The 15812-nt window shown below is 39.0% G+C and overlaps 1 protein-coding gene across 6 annotated transcripts in view; it reads right to left on the reverse strand.

The window, feature by feature from the left end:
* Positions 1-15812, reverse strand: part of CNKSR2 (connector enhancer of kinase suppressor of Ras 2) — a 209885-nt gene that overhangs the window by 55557 nt on the left and 138516 nt on the right. For all 6 annotated transcript variants that reach the window (XM_072328345.1, XM_072328334.1, XM_072328325.1 and 3 more), the window contains 2 exons: positions 3139-3187; positions 1959-2131 (listed from right to left, as the gene is read on the reverse strand). In XM_072328345.1, the coding sequence (XP_072184446.1) occupies positions 1959-2131; positions 3139-3187 (222 nt within the window). The remainder of the gene's footprint in view (positions 1-1958; positions 2132-3138; positions 3188-15812) is intronic.

Below are 15812 nucleotides of genomic sequence, written 5' to 3' on the forward strand. Positions count from 1 at the left end.
AATACCCAGTTTTCTCGAACAATTTCACAGTTGAATGCGCATCTGAAAATATACAGAATGACCAAATGTATGCAGGCAGTTAGTTATTGTAATTAATTAATTTCAGGGGAGGATGAGCTAATTAGCAAGTAGAAATGTAGCTTGTTGTAAGGAACAGAAAAAAAAATAGTGGAAAAAAAACCAAAACACAACAATTCAAATAAATGGTATTTCTCATCCTTATACAATAACACAACTAGGATATGCAGTGTCACTGCAGCTACTTGTTATCTCTTTCCATCACACAGATAAGACATGTAATCTTCTCTGTCCTCTTAAGACATGCACATAGGTTGTTTTATCAGACATTCAACCTCAATTGACTTCACACAATTTGAAAGAATTATTACAAGCCACTGACACATCAGTACCACACACTCTCTTCTTTGACTGTTGATGACTTTGCCTGAGAAATTAATACAGGATAATGAGAGTGAAGCTGAAGAAGACACAACTATATTTAAAGGAATTCCAAAGGATTATATCTTTCTGTCTCAGAATCTCCACTGCTACATGTGCAGTCTATATGACTATTCTTTTTTTTTTCTAATAAATAAATAAATGGCAAAGATCAGCATATAAAAGTGGAACTGGAGTCGTTCTGTGGGAGGTACAAAGTTGTAAGATGTTCTTCATTAGAACTTTAAAATGGAAAGGAAGTTGTTTATAATAAACTTGTTTCTTTTTTGCATGGTTTCCAATGAAAAAAAAAACAATTGTCAAGAGCATGTTTAAGTTATCTGCCCATCTGTCACTGAGGCCTCCCTGTACCCTCCCAGCTTTTGAATCTGTTGGTGAGGAAGCTGAGGTCTCAGAAAAATAGCTGAGCCCCAGAAAGCCAAGGAAACCCAGGGCAGGGAGGAGACACAGGACCTCAGACCACTGCTCTCTCCAAAGGAAAGCTACACATGGCTCAATGGTTCCCCAACCTCCTTGTCTAGTTGGTGGCTAGTCATTGTATTAGTACTTATGAGTTTCTAGTCTGATGATGACCTTGTAGAGTATCTTCAGGAGGGATGATGCGGAGGAGGGAGTTAGGGTTACTGACACAAAAGTGGGATGAAGGCAAAAATGGAGTGAATGTGTGGGAAAATGAGCTCTATTCCTAGAACAGCTTGCCTTCTATCTACTCAGTCTACTCAGGGAGAAGCTTGGGATTGTGACATTTAAAAAATATTGTGCATAAATGTTTGCAGTGATTAAAACAACAAGTAAAGCAGTCCAAGCCTGAGTGCACTCACATGCTGGTAATGGATTTATCTGAGGATACTAGTAGAGTTAAAAATTAAGGTTTTATCCTCACTGTCAAAAAGCTTTTCTGCTTAAGCTGATATAAATAATCCTGTACAAATGCAAAACATGTCACACAATCAAAGCTGTAAATGGTTCAGTTGGGCTGCTTGGTGCTCTTAATATCAGTATATGCGAGCCCTGAAATCATAACAAAAGCTACAGAGAAGGAATGGCAGGAGAAAACAAATGAAAAAACAAAAGCATCTTCTGAAATTGCTAGAGCTTTTGGTGATCTCACCAGCACATATAAACAAGGAACGGTAGGCAGCACATCATTAAAGTTTACATTCTCATGACTAAACTTGAATGACAACATTAAATAAACTACTTTTCCCTTTCAATGGCTTGAGGACAGATTTATGCTAAAATGGTGAGTGCAGGACACTGAAAAGTGTGTTTTTAATTCTTGTAGTAAAGGGTAAATCTGAAAATTAATTCTCTCCAGACTCTAGTGGTAATTTAGGAAATATGAGCGTAGTGGTAATTTAGGTAACATGAGAGCAGTTATTTGGGTGAGTAAAGCTATCTATCTGCACAGATAAGCACTCAAAGCACTGGCTTTCCACAAAACCATGGCATTAGCACTACACGGGTTACATGATGAAACAGTAAGCATACATGCTTACCTCTTCATTGATATACCAGTAGAGAGATGTGTCTTTCAGAACAAACCAATATTTTTTCCATTTCTGGGAGAAATAACTCTTAGCATCTTTCTTTTTCCAAAGCCAGCCTTCACAGTCTCCTCGGCCAAGATCTTTACAGGAGATCCGTCTTTTGCTTTTACCAGGAATAGGAGCTGAAAATGACAAGTTGTTGCGAAAGCATTTGACTTGTCCCCTATGCCAACAAGTAAGGTATAAAGCACTACAAATTTGCTTCACAACATTACAGAAAAATTTTAACCTCCACATTGTGTTCCTAAATTACTACAAACCTTTTATTTGGACCACAAATTCTACACAAGACACCACAACTTAAAAAAAATAAACAAAACCAAATCAGTGTTCACCACCTTACAGAGTTCATATTCTAAAGCTGTGTCAAAAAAGAAAAAAAGCAACAAAGATAGATACTTTTGAGAAAAGAAAGGCAAAATATTTGAAGTAAGAAAAATAATTATTTATCATTTTCAACAAATTATTATTTCATGTCAGATTAAGGTGTACAGCATATAAATTGATATATTTCACACCTGGCTCCTAATTGTTCAGTATTTTTGTGAAATAAAACTAGATAAATACTTAATTGGTATTCAAAAACCTCTCTTTGAACCTTTTGCAGCACAGCATTTCCTGAGGCCTTTGTAATTCTAAATCAAAGGAAAACAGTTCACCATGATATAATTACCAGACAGCTTAAGTAATGAGTAACAACCACAGTAAGGCATTATATGGATACAGCTGCAAAAACAGCCTTGTCCCCAAAGAGGCTAAAATGTAAATATTAATATTAATATTAATATTATTATTATATATTATATATATTAATATTATTATTATATATTTTATATATATATATATAAAATAAAATAAAATAAAATAAAATAAAATAAAATAAAATAAAATAAAATAAAACAGTAGCAGATGTATGGTGATAAGGTAACAGGCTACTATAAGACTTCCATAGCAGACTAATAGCTTCTCAGTATAATGTTCAAGGAACTCGATATTTATTTCCATTCAACTGAATTACATGTTTGACTGGAGCAAACAAGTTCTAGTTGGTCTAAGGTATTGGCATATGTAAACACTGATGTTTGCAATTCTCTTCCTATCAACACATGAAAAGAAATTTATTTTTTACCTTTGTTCTTCTTTTTACTTTTCTGCTGCAGAGAAGATTGCTGAAATGTCTAGAAGAAAATAAAAGCAAAAGAGATAATGCAATGCTTGTATTCAACCACATGCTAACATAAAAGAACTGTAATATTGTGCACAATGAAGTCATCTTTGGGTAACAACTTCAGCCAATAGCCTTCAAGGCCAAAAAGGTGTCAATTTTGATTGTAAAAAGGTAATATGTTCATAAGACCGTAAAAAAGAAGCACCTGGTTAAGAATACTAATGTAGACCACAAATTAATCTGCCATTAACTGAAAATTCTCTGTGTAATAGTCCCTCATTTCTAATTCCATTAATTAAAATGAACATACCTCTGTTTCCTATGATAGCGAAGCTATGCAGCTCTTGCATTTGTAACAAATGGTCTAATTATGATCTTCCAGACATAATTGCTTTAGTTAGATGCTTTTAGTCTAAAGACATTTACATGATGATCATTGGGACATCAAATATTTTGCTTAGAAATGAGTCTAATATTAATTTATGGTAAATTGCAACAGTGAAGAAATCTCACAAATCAATATTTTGAAATAGAAACTATTTTTTAATTTTTTTTAACTGGATTTTGACTGAAAGTATTCCTCTCCAGTTGATCCAATCCCATGAAAAAACCCACTGTCTTCGAAATAAGACAGGACAGAAATTGTTCCTGAAGTTCCTAGCTTATTAAAAGTAGCAGTGCATATTAACACATTTTATGGTCTTTGCTGTTAAAAAATTTGAACTCAGATAATCATCATCACTCCAGTGAATTAAAGAATTCTGTAATTAATCATTCTGAACATTTAATTTAACACAATTTTAATCATTTTGAATTTTAATTGTACATAAAAGATAGACAAATTATGTTTGTGCTGAAACCAAGAAATGGCCACACTATAGTGTCTGAATAGTAAAAATTCTTACTACATCATATGATGAATCATAGAATCATAGAATCATAGAATCATAGAATTACTCAGGTTGGAAAAGACCTTGAAGATCATCAAGTCCAACCGCAGCCTAACCAGTAGCCTATCTCTTAAAAAACAACCACAAAACAATACCACAACAACAAACCTCTGCTAAATCATATCCCTGAGTACCACATCCAAGCAGCTTTTAAACACATCCAGGGATGGCGATTCAACCACCTCCCTGGGGAGCCCATTCCAGTACCTAACCACCCTTTCTGTAAAGAAGTTCTTTCTAATATCCAACCTAAACTTGCCCTGGCGCAACTTGAGGCCATTTCCCCTCGTCCTGTCACAAGTCAGTAGTGAGAATAGACCTGCCCCACTCTCACTGTAAGAACCTTTCAGGTACTGGAAGACAGCAATAAGGTCTCCCCTCAGCCTCCTCTTCCTCAGACTAAACAGCCCCAGCTTCCTTAGTCTCTCCTCATAGGGCTGATTCTCCAAGCCCTTCACGAGCCTCGTTGCCCTTCTCTGGACCTGCTCCAGTACCTCCATGTCCTTCTTGTGCTGAGGTGCCCAAAACTGGACACAGTACTCGAGGTGAGGCCTCACCAATGCTGAGTACAGGGGCAGGATGACTTCCTTAGTCCTGCTCACCACACCATTCCTGATACAAGCCAGGATGCCATTGGCCTTCTTGGCCACCTGGGCACACTGCTGGCTCATATTCAGCCGACTGTCCATCAGCACACCAAGGTCCCTTTCCGTCTGGGAGCTTTCCAGCCACACCTCCCCAAGCCTGTAGGATTGCCTGGGGTTGTTATGACCAAAATGCAGGACCCGACACTTGGCCCTGTTGAAACTCATTCCATTAACCTTGGCCCATCGATCAAGTCTATCCAGGTCTCTCTGTAGTGCCCTTCTCCCCTCAGGCAGATCAACACTCCCTCCCAGCTTAGTGTCGTCTGCGAACTTACTGAGGGTGCACTCAATCCCCTCATCCAAATCATCAATGAAGATGTTAAACAGAAGCGGCCCAAGCACCGAGCCCTGGGGGACGCCACTTGTGACCGGCCGCCAACTGGATTCCACTCCATTGACCACAACTCTCTGGGCCCGGCCATCCAACCAGTTCTTCACCCAGCGGAGCGTGCACCCATCCAAACCACGGGCAGCCAGCTTCTCTACCAGAATGTTATGGGGGACAGTGTCAAAGGCCTTACTGAAGTCCAGGTAGACCACGTCGACAGCCTTTCCCTCATCTACTAAGCGGGTCACCTTGTCATAGAATGAAATCAGGTTAGTCAGGCAGGATCTACCATTCATAAACCCATGCTGACTAGGCCCGATCCCATGGCTGACCTTTAGTTCGTCCATGATGATACCTGAGATTATCCTTTCCATAACCTTCCCAGGCACCGAGGTGAGACTGATGGGCCTGTAGCTGCCAGGATCATCTTTCCGGCCCTTTTTGAAGATAGGTGTCACATTTGCCAGTCTCCAATCCACCGGGACATCCCCAGTCAGCCAAGACTGCTGAAAAATTATGGATAGTGGTTTGGCGACCACATCCGCCAACTCCCTCAGAACTCTAGGGTGCAACCCATCCGGCCCCATGGACTTATAAACATTCAGCTTTCTAAGTAGATCCAGGACCATCTCATCACGGATCACGCAAGGCTCTTTTGGTTCCCCCTTCCCGTCTACCAGTGTAGGGGGCTGCGTTCCCAGGGAGTTACAAGCATAACTATTGAAGACCGAGGCAAAGAAGGTATTAAGTACCTCAGCCTTGTCCCGATCCTCAGTGACCAAGTTGCCCTCAGAATCCAACAAGGGATGGGGATTTTCCTTAGCCTTCCTCTTGGTATTGATGTGTTTATAAAAACATTTACTATTCTCCTTAACCTTAGAAGCCAAACTCAGTTCTAGCTGCGCCTTGGCCTTCCTAATTTTCTCCCTGCACAGCCTCACTACAAACCTGTAATCCTCATAAGTAGCTCCCCCATTCTTCCAGAGACCGTAAACTCTCTTTTTGTTCTTTAGATCAAGCCAAAGGTCTCTGGTCAGCCAGCCCGGCCTCCTCACCCGTCGGCTCATCTTTCGCGATTTTGGGACAGTCAGCTCTTGCGCCTTTAGGACAATTTCCTTAAAGTATTCCCAACCTTCCTGGGCTCCCACACTCTCCAAAGATACTCCCCAGGGGGCCCTCTCAACCATAGTCCTGAGGAGGTTGAAGTCCGCCCTCCGGAAGTCCAAGGTGGCAGTTCTGCTGACTCCCTTCCGCGGTTCGACAAGGATCGAGAAATCTAGCATTTCATGATCACTTTGTCCCAGACGGCCTCCAACCTTTACATCCCTCACCAGACCATCTCTGTTAACAAACAGCAGGTCCAGAGTTTTGTTTCCCCTCGTCGGCTCCTTCACCAACTGTGTCAGGAAGTTATCTCCCACACACTCTAGGAACCTCCGAGACTGTTCCCTGTCTGCTGTATTGTAATCCCAGCAGATGTCTGGGAAGTTGAAATCCCCCACCAGAATGAGGGGGAGTGACCTTGAGACCTCCCCCAATTGCCTATAAAGCATCTCATCCACCTCATCATCCTGGGTAGGTGGCCTGTAGCAAACTCCCACAATAACATCGGTATTGTTGGCCTTGGTTTTTATTCTGATCCATAAGCTTTCAACCCTGTCATCATCATTATTGATTTCCACGCATTCACAATCTTTTTTAACATAGAGAGCTACACCACCTCCTTTCCTACCTAGCCTATTTTTTTTAAAAAGTTGGTAGCCCTCAATCACTGCACTCCATGTGTGGGAGTCATTCCACCATGTTTCAGTGACGGCAACTATATCAAAATTTTCTGAACAAACAATGGCCTCCAGCTCCTCTTGTTTATTACCCATGCTGCGTGCATTAGCATAAAGGCACCTGAGCTTGGCCTCCTTGCGATCAGCAGCAGCCCTAATAGCCTTGTGACTACTATTAGGCGTTTCCACAGCCACCAGCTTAACACCAGCCCTCGTGTTTTTCCTACAAGGAGGCAAGTCATCCTCCTCCTTCACCAAGGGCCAAGACCTTAGGGGTTTAGAAGCATACCCCTCTCCTGCAAGCACAGGGACATTGCATGCAGTTTCCATATTGGTGACCCCAGCTACTGCCCCACCCCCCTTCATAACTAGTTTAAAGCCCTCTGGATGAACCTACCCAATTCTCTCCTTAAGATCCCTTTTGACCGGTGGAACCCAAGGTCAAAAAACCCAAACCCCTGCCGGGCACACCAAGCTCGGAGCCAGGTATTGATCTGTTGGCCCATTATATTGAATCCCTCATTCTTCCCTGAAGCAGGTGGGATAGAGTTGAACACAACTTGTGCTCCCGAACCCTTTACCTGTCGCCCCAAAGCTCTGAAATCCTTTTTCAGAGTCCTCATGGAAGTTCTGCCTACCTCATCACTACCAACTTGGAACATTAATAGGGGATAGTAGTCAGAGGGGTGGACTAGAGAAGGAAGCTTCATCCTTACATCCTTAACCCGGGCACCCGGGAGGCAGCAGACCTCTCTATGTAGAGGGTCTGGCCGACATATCAATACAAAAAAAAACAACAAAAGCTTATTTTTCTCTTTCTATGGCTCATGAGCACACAAGGAAATCCTGAGTTGGAAGGAACCCACAATGATCATTGAGTCCAACTCCTGGCTTCACACAGCACCACCCAAAATCCAAACCCTGTGTCTGAGAGTGTTGTACAAATGCTGCTTGCATTCTGGCAGCTTGGGGCCATAACCATTGTCCTGGGAAATGTTTTTTTGTTTGTTTGTTTGTTTGTTTGTTTGTTTGTTTGTTTTTAACCAGAATATTTATAAGCAGTATGCATTAGTCTACACCATTCATGATATGGCACTATATACAACTCCAAGACTACAGCAAGTGAGGATGAAATCTAAAAATGTTTACTGTGGAGATCATCGTATGTTATCTGCAGCCTCTTCACAGTTATTAGATAATGAATAAAGCCACTTTCTTGATGCCATTTGGAATCTCAGAACAATGGAGAATGTATGGGACTTCAAGAGCTCTTGTCTTACATCCCGCTCAGAGAAAGACTTATTTTGAAATTGGAGCCAATGCTAACATGTTCTTTGAGGTCATCTGCAGCCTAGATCCAACCAAATAGGGAGGCTTCACACTATTTGGTTGATAGAAGTGACTTGTCCCACTATTGACCATCATAGTGTTTCCCCCTTTACAGCTTAGATCTGTGATGTGACAAGTATAAAAATAATAAAAATAACACTTTTTAATACCACAAATCCTAAAAATATGGATTCACACCAAAACCAGAAATTCAATTGTACTAAAGCGATTTTACTGCACTACAATGTTCAATCACCTATCCTCCCACAAGGCTGGATTTCAACACATGTACACTACATTTTGGTTCTGCTTTGAGCAACTATTTTCACATATATCTTGTCCTTGTTTCCAAGAACTCATCTCCTACTAATTCTGAAAGCAAACATAACATTAAATGGAAAATAGCATTCTATATTAAAGAAAACTGTCACTAACTCAAAAAATAGATAAATGAAAACAAAACTTCCACTGAAAAGATGAAATAGATTAACAACCCAAATGGAAATTTTCATTCCTGAAGAAAATTTGCAACTGTTTATTCAAATTCTGAATGGCACGTTCTTCTGTTGCCCAAAATACAATTAGCAAAACTTTCCATTACCCAAATAAAGACGACACTTGTTGTAAAGCTCTCTTGAGTACCCAGAGCTTCAGTTATTTAAATTCAGTAATTTTCTTCTATAATATGTAATGCTTGAACTTGTATTTGATAATATACCTAAACTAAATCCTCTGACAAAAAACACGTCTATACAGAACATCACAGAAACATTTTAGTTATATAACTATATATCTAACTTCCCTATCAGCAGCCACCAAAGTGCATGTTATTTCAAGAGAAAGAAAAAATCTACAATAGGGATTACTGTTTCTGTGTTTCGTGGTTTGGGTTTTTTTGCTTTTTTGTTTTGTGACAAAGGTGCTAGCCTTCCTCTAGATAGTATTTCAGTCTGCCAGTTCTGAGGGCTTGGCTGCATTTCTCACCAGGCATTTGAGATTTCCTTCTGCACACATGAGCCATAACAGCTGCAAATGATCATTATTAAACTTGCTATGTGGATTCTATTTACTTTCACACTCTTCAAAATGGTTGACAGAGTTTTGAATGCCCATCAATACAACTTCATAGTAATAAATAGCATTGTGCGCTGGGGTATGTACACTTCACTGTGCTTTTATGATTATAGCATGGTACTACAGCTACAGAGTCAAAAAATTCTGGGTGGAAGTTCACATGAAGAAAAGAGGTCACCAATGGTTTGTAATTTTATTGGTTGCTTTAGCAAGAAAGTAATCACAAATAGAAGCATAGTTTGGAAAAAAACTACAGGCATGCATTAACACGCCAGCATTATAGTATGTACAACACAAAGCTTACAGGAAATCAAGAAATGAGACTTCAAGGTTTTTCTCTCATCCTCAAAGCCTACTTTCAGCTTCTTGAATAGTACCAGGACTCCTTTATATTTGATCAGAAAAGATATGAAACTGAGAGCAAATGGTAAACATTCAGAAATGAGTAACTATTCAAATATATTCAAATGTGAGTAACTATTATGGACTACTTAGCAGTAGTTTGATAGCTCTCTATCAAATCAAAATTTATAATAAAAAACTCAGTTAAATAAAAACATTAGATAGTTTAAGTTTCAATGAATGTTTCTATTTCATGACAAATAGGAAACTTAATAAACTGATCAATATTAATTTGGTGTGAAATTGCTATCAAAAGGGATGGATATTTCATAAAATTCAAACTGTAGTAGTAGTTAGAAAACTCTAGTTGATACCTAAAGTAAAAGACAAATGCATAACAAAGGGTTATCAAAACTATTGATTTGGGGCTACAGTTTTTTTCAGAAATCTGAGGAAGCCCAAAGAAATGGAGTCAAACTATTCCTCTAATACCTATATAAGAGCTTCACTAACAGCTAACATATATGTGCCTGAGACCAACAGAACATGACACCCACGTCCAAAACATAAACATGTTCAAAAAATCATGTGGAATCCTTCATCGTAACAGAAAATATAGCTCTCTTACAAAATATTCTAACTGAAGCTTCTCTGAAGATCTGGAGTAGACATAGAAATTAGTGTTAAATTTGATGGCTCTAAAAGTTCTCGTTCAAATGTTTGTTTCTTTATGTTTCTTCAAGGATTCTCCATTTAATCCTTTTGGAAAGCAGGAAGTGAGAAACAGGTTATGAGAATAATAAAATAGAACCCTTATGTTTGAGCTAATTCTCATTTGGAAGGAAAATTGTAAATATCTTTATTGTTTGTTCTTCCTTCTGAAACCTCAGGTCAAACCCAATCTTTCTGAAGCTGCAAGTTTAGATATTAAGGAACTATTTCCAGTCAAATACTTCACTCTCTGTCCCTGTAAGATAACTTTCTTGAGTTTCAGCAAAGTAGCTTGCAACATTTCTATTTACTGTAACTTTTCTTCTGCAGATAGAGAAACTGATATCTGGAAAAAAATAGTGAACTGGTGCTGCCTTTTTTTGGACCTCTCACATTCAATAACTTGACCTCATCGACTGTGCTCTTTTTCCACAGTTCTGATGATCCATGTTTCTCTGTGTGAGACACATGCACCAAGTCTCTTGGTGTATGGAAATCCAAAACTTTTGGAAATGAAAAATGAAAAAATAGAAAAATTCAAGTCTATTTATATTATATTGTCACACTACCCATCACTGTCATCTAACTCATGCTTAATAGTTATGTATTCCCAATGACAGTATTATGCTTTTTAGTTTGCCATATTGCTTAGCCTCCATTAAGAGCTAATGACAGGTAGCATTATTTTCATATATGCTTATGTAAAACATAGTTTTCAAGAACTATGTTTGATGAGAGAAGACCTCTGGGACCTCAGGATGTTTGAAACCTGCTGTAAATCAGCAGCAGAATTGCATTCACAGTAGATAAATACTTTGTTTACAGCAAGCCACGTATTGACATGTTGTTATGTTTAGGTCTCAAAACAAGAAAAGATTACTGTCAGCAATGTCTAGAAGCCACCTGAGTCCACACAGGGCATCTGCAAGGCATTTTTGTAGCAAGAGATGAATCTGAGCCAGACAGAACTTCATCCTCATAGAAGAGATGAGGCATGAGTTAATACTTTGAAGGAGCCAGTTATCCTGGCTAAGGATCAGATGAACTATCTAAGGGTAAAAACACACTGAACAGGGAATCTACTAAAAAGTGGGATAAGAAAGGACTGCACTCCAAGTTATGGTCTTATTCAGGAAGGCAAAAACCAATAAAAATATGTCACAGGCTTGACTGAATTGCCTTGTGTGTTGACTGGACTTCAGGGACTGCTAATAAAGAATAACTGCAAAATAAATAAATAAATAAAATCATGCCTGAGAAATCTGATTTGTAAGGCTGGGTGGGATGTTTATGCTACTATACTGGTGATTAATATAAAACCATTCTGTTTGTTTGTTTGTTTGTTTTCTTATATTTTGCAAATTATCTATTATTTTAACTTGACTTCTGGACTTTGAATCTCTCATTTATTCAACATTCTCTAATTTATCTGTGGATACAAGATTTTAGCATCTATTTAAATGCTAGGAATGGTACCAAGCGGCACTAAATTGCAAATAAACTATTTTTAACATGCTGCAAGAACTCGAGTTTACAAAACTATTCAAAAAGCAGTGCTTCCTTCTGGATAGGTAAAATGCAAATGCAATAGACAGGATGACCCATCTGCAAGAAAATATAATACAAAAGCATAGCAGCGAATTTATGAAAGCAGAGACAGAAATGTTCCTAAACTCAAGTCACAGGCTGATGACAAAACAGTTGTTGTAAGTGAGTAATTCATAAATCCATAGTGAGTTCGAATCAAAAGTGATTTATAGGCAAAGGACATCACAGCTGATTAACAGTGCCCTGAAACCTTCAATCTCACCTCCCACTAGCAAAATTTATTGAATCAAATCGATCTTTCAGTGCTGTGGTAATGCAGACTTCTGCCTTCCCTTCACAGCTCTCTTTGCTCTTGAGAACACTCTATAATAAAATACCATACCTGGATTTAAAAGAACGACATTCACTAAGTTTCTAGATAAGACATTTAACACTAAAGCACAGTATGAAGGTTACATATGAGTAGACCTCTAGAAGTGAGGTTTTGTAGTACAAAGAATATAACGTCAAAAAGCTAGAATCTCTGTAATAAATATCCTGTGGATATTTCTCTTTTAAATTGCAGGTACTTGACAGAAAGACGCGTGAATCACTGGTCTGTCAAATGAGTGGTGAGGCACAGACACATTAACAGTCACTGGAAGAACTGATCCCCCAATTCACAACTTGGAATGATATACCACACACTGTTTTCCTCCTTACTTTTACTTTTATTCAGAAAAGCAAAAATAATAGAATTTCTTTGTAAGGTGTTTCAGTGCTAAGGCTAAATGAATGTGTAGTTGCAAAAGTTGTCAAAGCTTTTGTGGCAGCAGCCAAAAAGCCCACTGCTAATGAGAGAACCAGTGATCCTAATTCCTGTACCTTTTCCTCTCCCAAAGGAGCTTTCAAAAGACACCTAGGAAGTACTAGATGTACACTCATCATATATAGCTACAGCTCTGACTGGGTCGCTATATTTTTGGAGCTACAATCACGACCCCACAACACACACAGTTTGTATATTGACAGGAACACAAGAAAGATTTTCCTTTTGGTCTTTAAGCCATGGGACTCTAACTGCAATATGGAAGCAGTAAAACTTCTGGACAATATCAGACTTAAATAAGAATACTCATATTCCTCCACTGTCTTTACTACCAATAGAACAAGGACTGCACAGTCATTGCTGCCTGAAGCAAATGAAGATAAAAAGTTCAATTACACAAGTGCTGTTTCTTAGAATAATTTATTCTGAGATCATTCTTCTTCACTGCATCTACTCTGACGTGTAATTTTGGTACATGTCCTACCGCAGTCTAAAGAGAGAAAGGGCTCAAAAACTACATTTAATCATTCATGGCAAAAGACTGTGATGCATCAGTTGTTCCATCACAGCGTAGATTTCAACTTCATTCACTTAAGAAGGTAAAATAAACTTAATTATCAACCATTAAAGAATAGTACCAAATCCTTTATTTTTATTTCTACCCCACTGTGATTCCCAGATTCATCTCTCATTGCACTGAATGGATCAGTCAGAGAATCACAAAATGGCTGAGGCAGGAAGGCACCTCTGGAGATCCTCTCCTGTAACTCAAAGCAGAGCCATCTAGAGCAGGCTGCTGAGGGCCATCTCCAGTTGGGTTCTGACTATCTCCAAAAACAAAAACTCCATAAACTCCCCAGGTAGCATTCTCCAGTATTCAACAGCCAGTTAAAACAGTCCAGTGTTCATGCGGAACTATCTTCTTTTTTTCCAGTACCTCTTTCTTTTTCATGAAGCACCAGTGAGAAGAGCTCACTATGCATGTGTCCCAGAAACTTTGTGGATTACTTATACTGCCCCTCCAGAAGACACTAGCCAGTCAAGCAAACTTCTATTCTTCTTACAACACCTATATACTTATTATGAAAAGGAGTATATTCACAGCTCCCTTCGTAGGAGCAATCGGTGGAACTTCTGATCATCCCCCTGCCTGATCTCTTTACCACTGCTCAGCCTTGCTGTGTGACAGAGAAAGATGCAGGGTACATTCATTCTATAATGAAGGAGAAAACAACTGCTTCAAGGAAGACAAACTCTTGGAATTTACTCTCTGTTAGCACTCAGGCATAATATTTTCCCAGTGAAAGAAACAGAAAACTCATTCTGACTTTCAAAAATATTACCTTTTTGGTGAAAAATCAAGAAAATAGAAAATTGTACTCTTCTGGGACTATGAAGTTGCAAAGATTTTGACGAAATAGGAAATGAAAGCTCTGGGGAAAACTTCTTGTGGCCTTCCACAATAGAGAAGCTTATAAGCAGGAGGGAGACTGACTTTCTACGTGGTCTGGTAGTGGTAGGACAATGGGGTTTAAACTAAAAGAGGGGAGATTTAGGTTAGGCATTAGGAGCAAATCCTTTATTCAGAGGGTGGTGAGGCACTGACACAGGTTGCCCAGAGAAGCTGTGGGTGCCTCATACGTGGAGGCACTCAGGGCCAGGTTAGATGGGGTACTGATTTATTGGTTTGCAATCCTGCCCATGGGAGGGGGATTGGATCTAGATTATATTTACAGTCCCTTTCAAGCCAAGCCACTCTGTGATCCTAGGAGCAACACAGGTACACATGGAAGAAACAGTCTTATCAGAGAAAATGAAAAACACAGCCACCAAATTATTTTTCTGCCCATCTTTAGAAGAGAAAACGCGCAAGGCCAAATTTGCTCTTTTTAAGTAGTGAAATATCTGTACTTGTCATCAGGAGGAAATGTTATCTACTGATTAAATTACTGTTAAGAACATGTTATATCCATTTCCAAGGCTTGGATATTTCCCTGTATTTGTACCCTTCAGGTTTAAAATGACATTTTCAGAAAGCAGTTCTTTGTGTCTCTTTGCACCATGATACCAGGAACAGCTTGCAGTGTTGGCCATAGTAATAGTTACAGTTGGACAGTAATAGGATCTACTGTAGAGTGTACATTTCCATGGAAAAATGTGAGAAAGAGTATTTGTATGTTGGTCCTTACACATTCTGTTAAAATTCATGCCCAACACTTCTATTGCATCTATGAATTAAAGTGGAAAAGAAATAGTTCATTCCAGGATACACTGCTGAAATTTTTGTAAAATTTCCTCTAAACATAACATGAAAGATTATCTCAGGAAGCAAGGAAAGAACTTTAGGTCTTCCTAATTCTGTGATGACTATGGTTTTTACACTTCATTCTAAAGTCAGCATTCACTAGTGTTAGAAATATTTTGCACTAGGGTTAATCTGAAAACAAAAGGATATACTTCAGAAGAGAATAGAAAGCAGTTATTACTATATGAAGAATATGAAGGTTTTTTCCTTCCGCGGTGCTGTAACAGAGACAGATTGGCTGACTCACAGATCAGGTGCTAAGCAACAGGCAATTCTTCCCAGTACAACAGAAACACCTCATAAAATAGCTTTTGTTCAGGAGCCACGCTGCTGCAAAGAACCACTTTCCTTGCAGATATAACCATACAATTTCCCACTTTGTGTGTCAGCACAAGGCCCATAGGGACTGCCATCATGCAAGTGGGGCAGAGGAAGGGGGTAAAGACTCCTGCTGAGTCAAAACCACCACTTTGAACAATCAGTGGTACAGAAGCAATTGCATTGCTTGTCAAAGCATTCTGATGAAACTGTGCTCTGAAAGGAGCATCTGCTCCCCCTTATTTCAAGCAACATTCAGATTTTTACAATGTCAGATTTAATGATGCATGCCAGTCAATGTCCTCGATTCACTGCTTTCATAATCCCAATCTTTCCTTTGTACAAAAAGTAGCATGGAGAAGAGCCAGTTGAGAAGTCAGGACCTAGATCCCTCTCCTCATAGATGTGACATTCCCCACAATATTGCAGTAATAACTCATGCTGGGTCCCCTCAGTGCAAAGACTAACAAATGCTTCTCTGCTACAGTTTTCTG

Source organism: Excalfactoria chinensis, chromosome 1, assembly GCF_039878825.1.
Source record: "Excalfactoria chinensis isolate bCotChi1 chromosome 1, bCotChi1.hap2, whole genome shotgun sequence".
Taxonomy (NCBI): Eukaryota; Metazoa; Chordata; class Aves; order Galliformes; family Phasianidae; genus Excalfactoria; species Excalfactoria chinensis.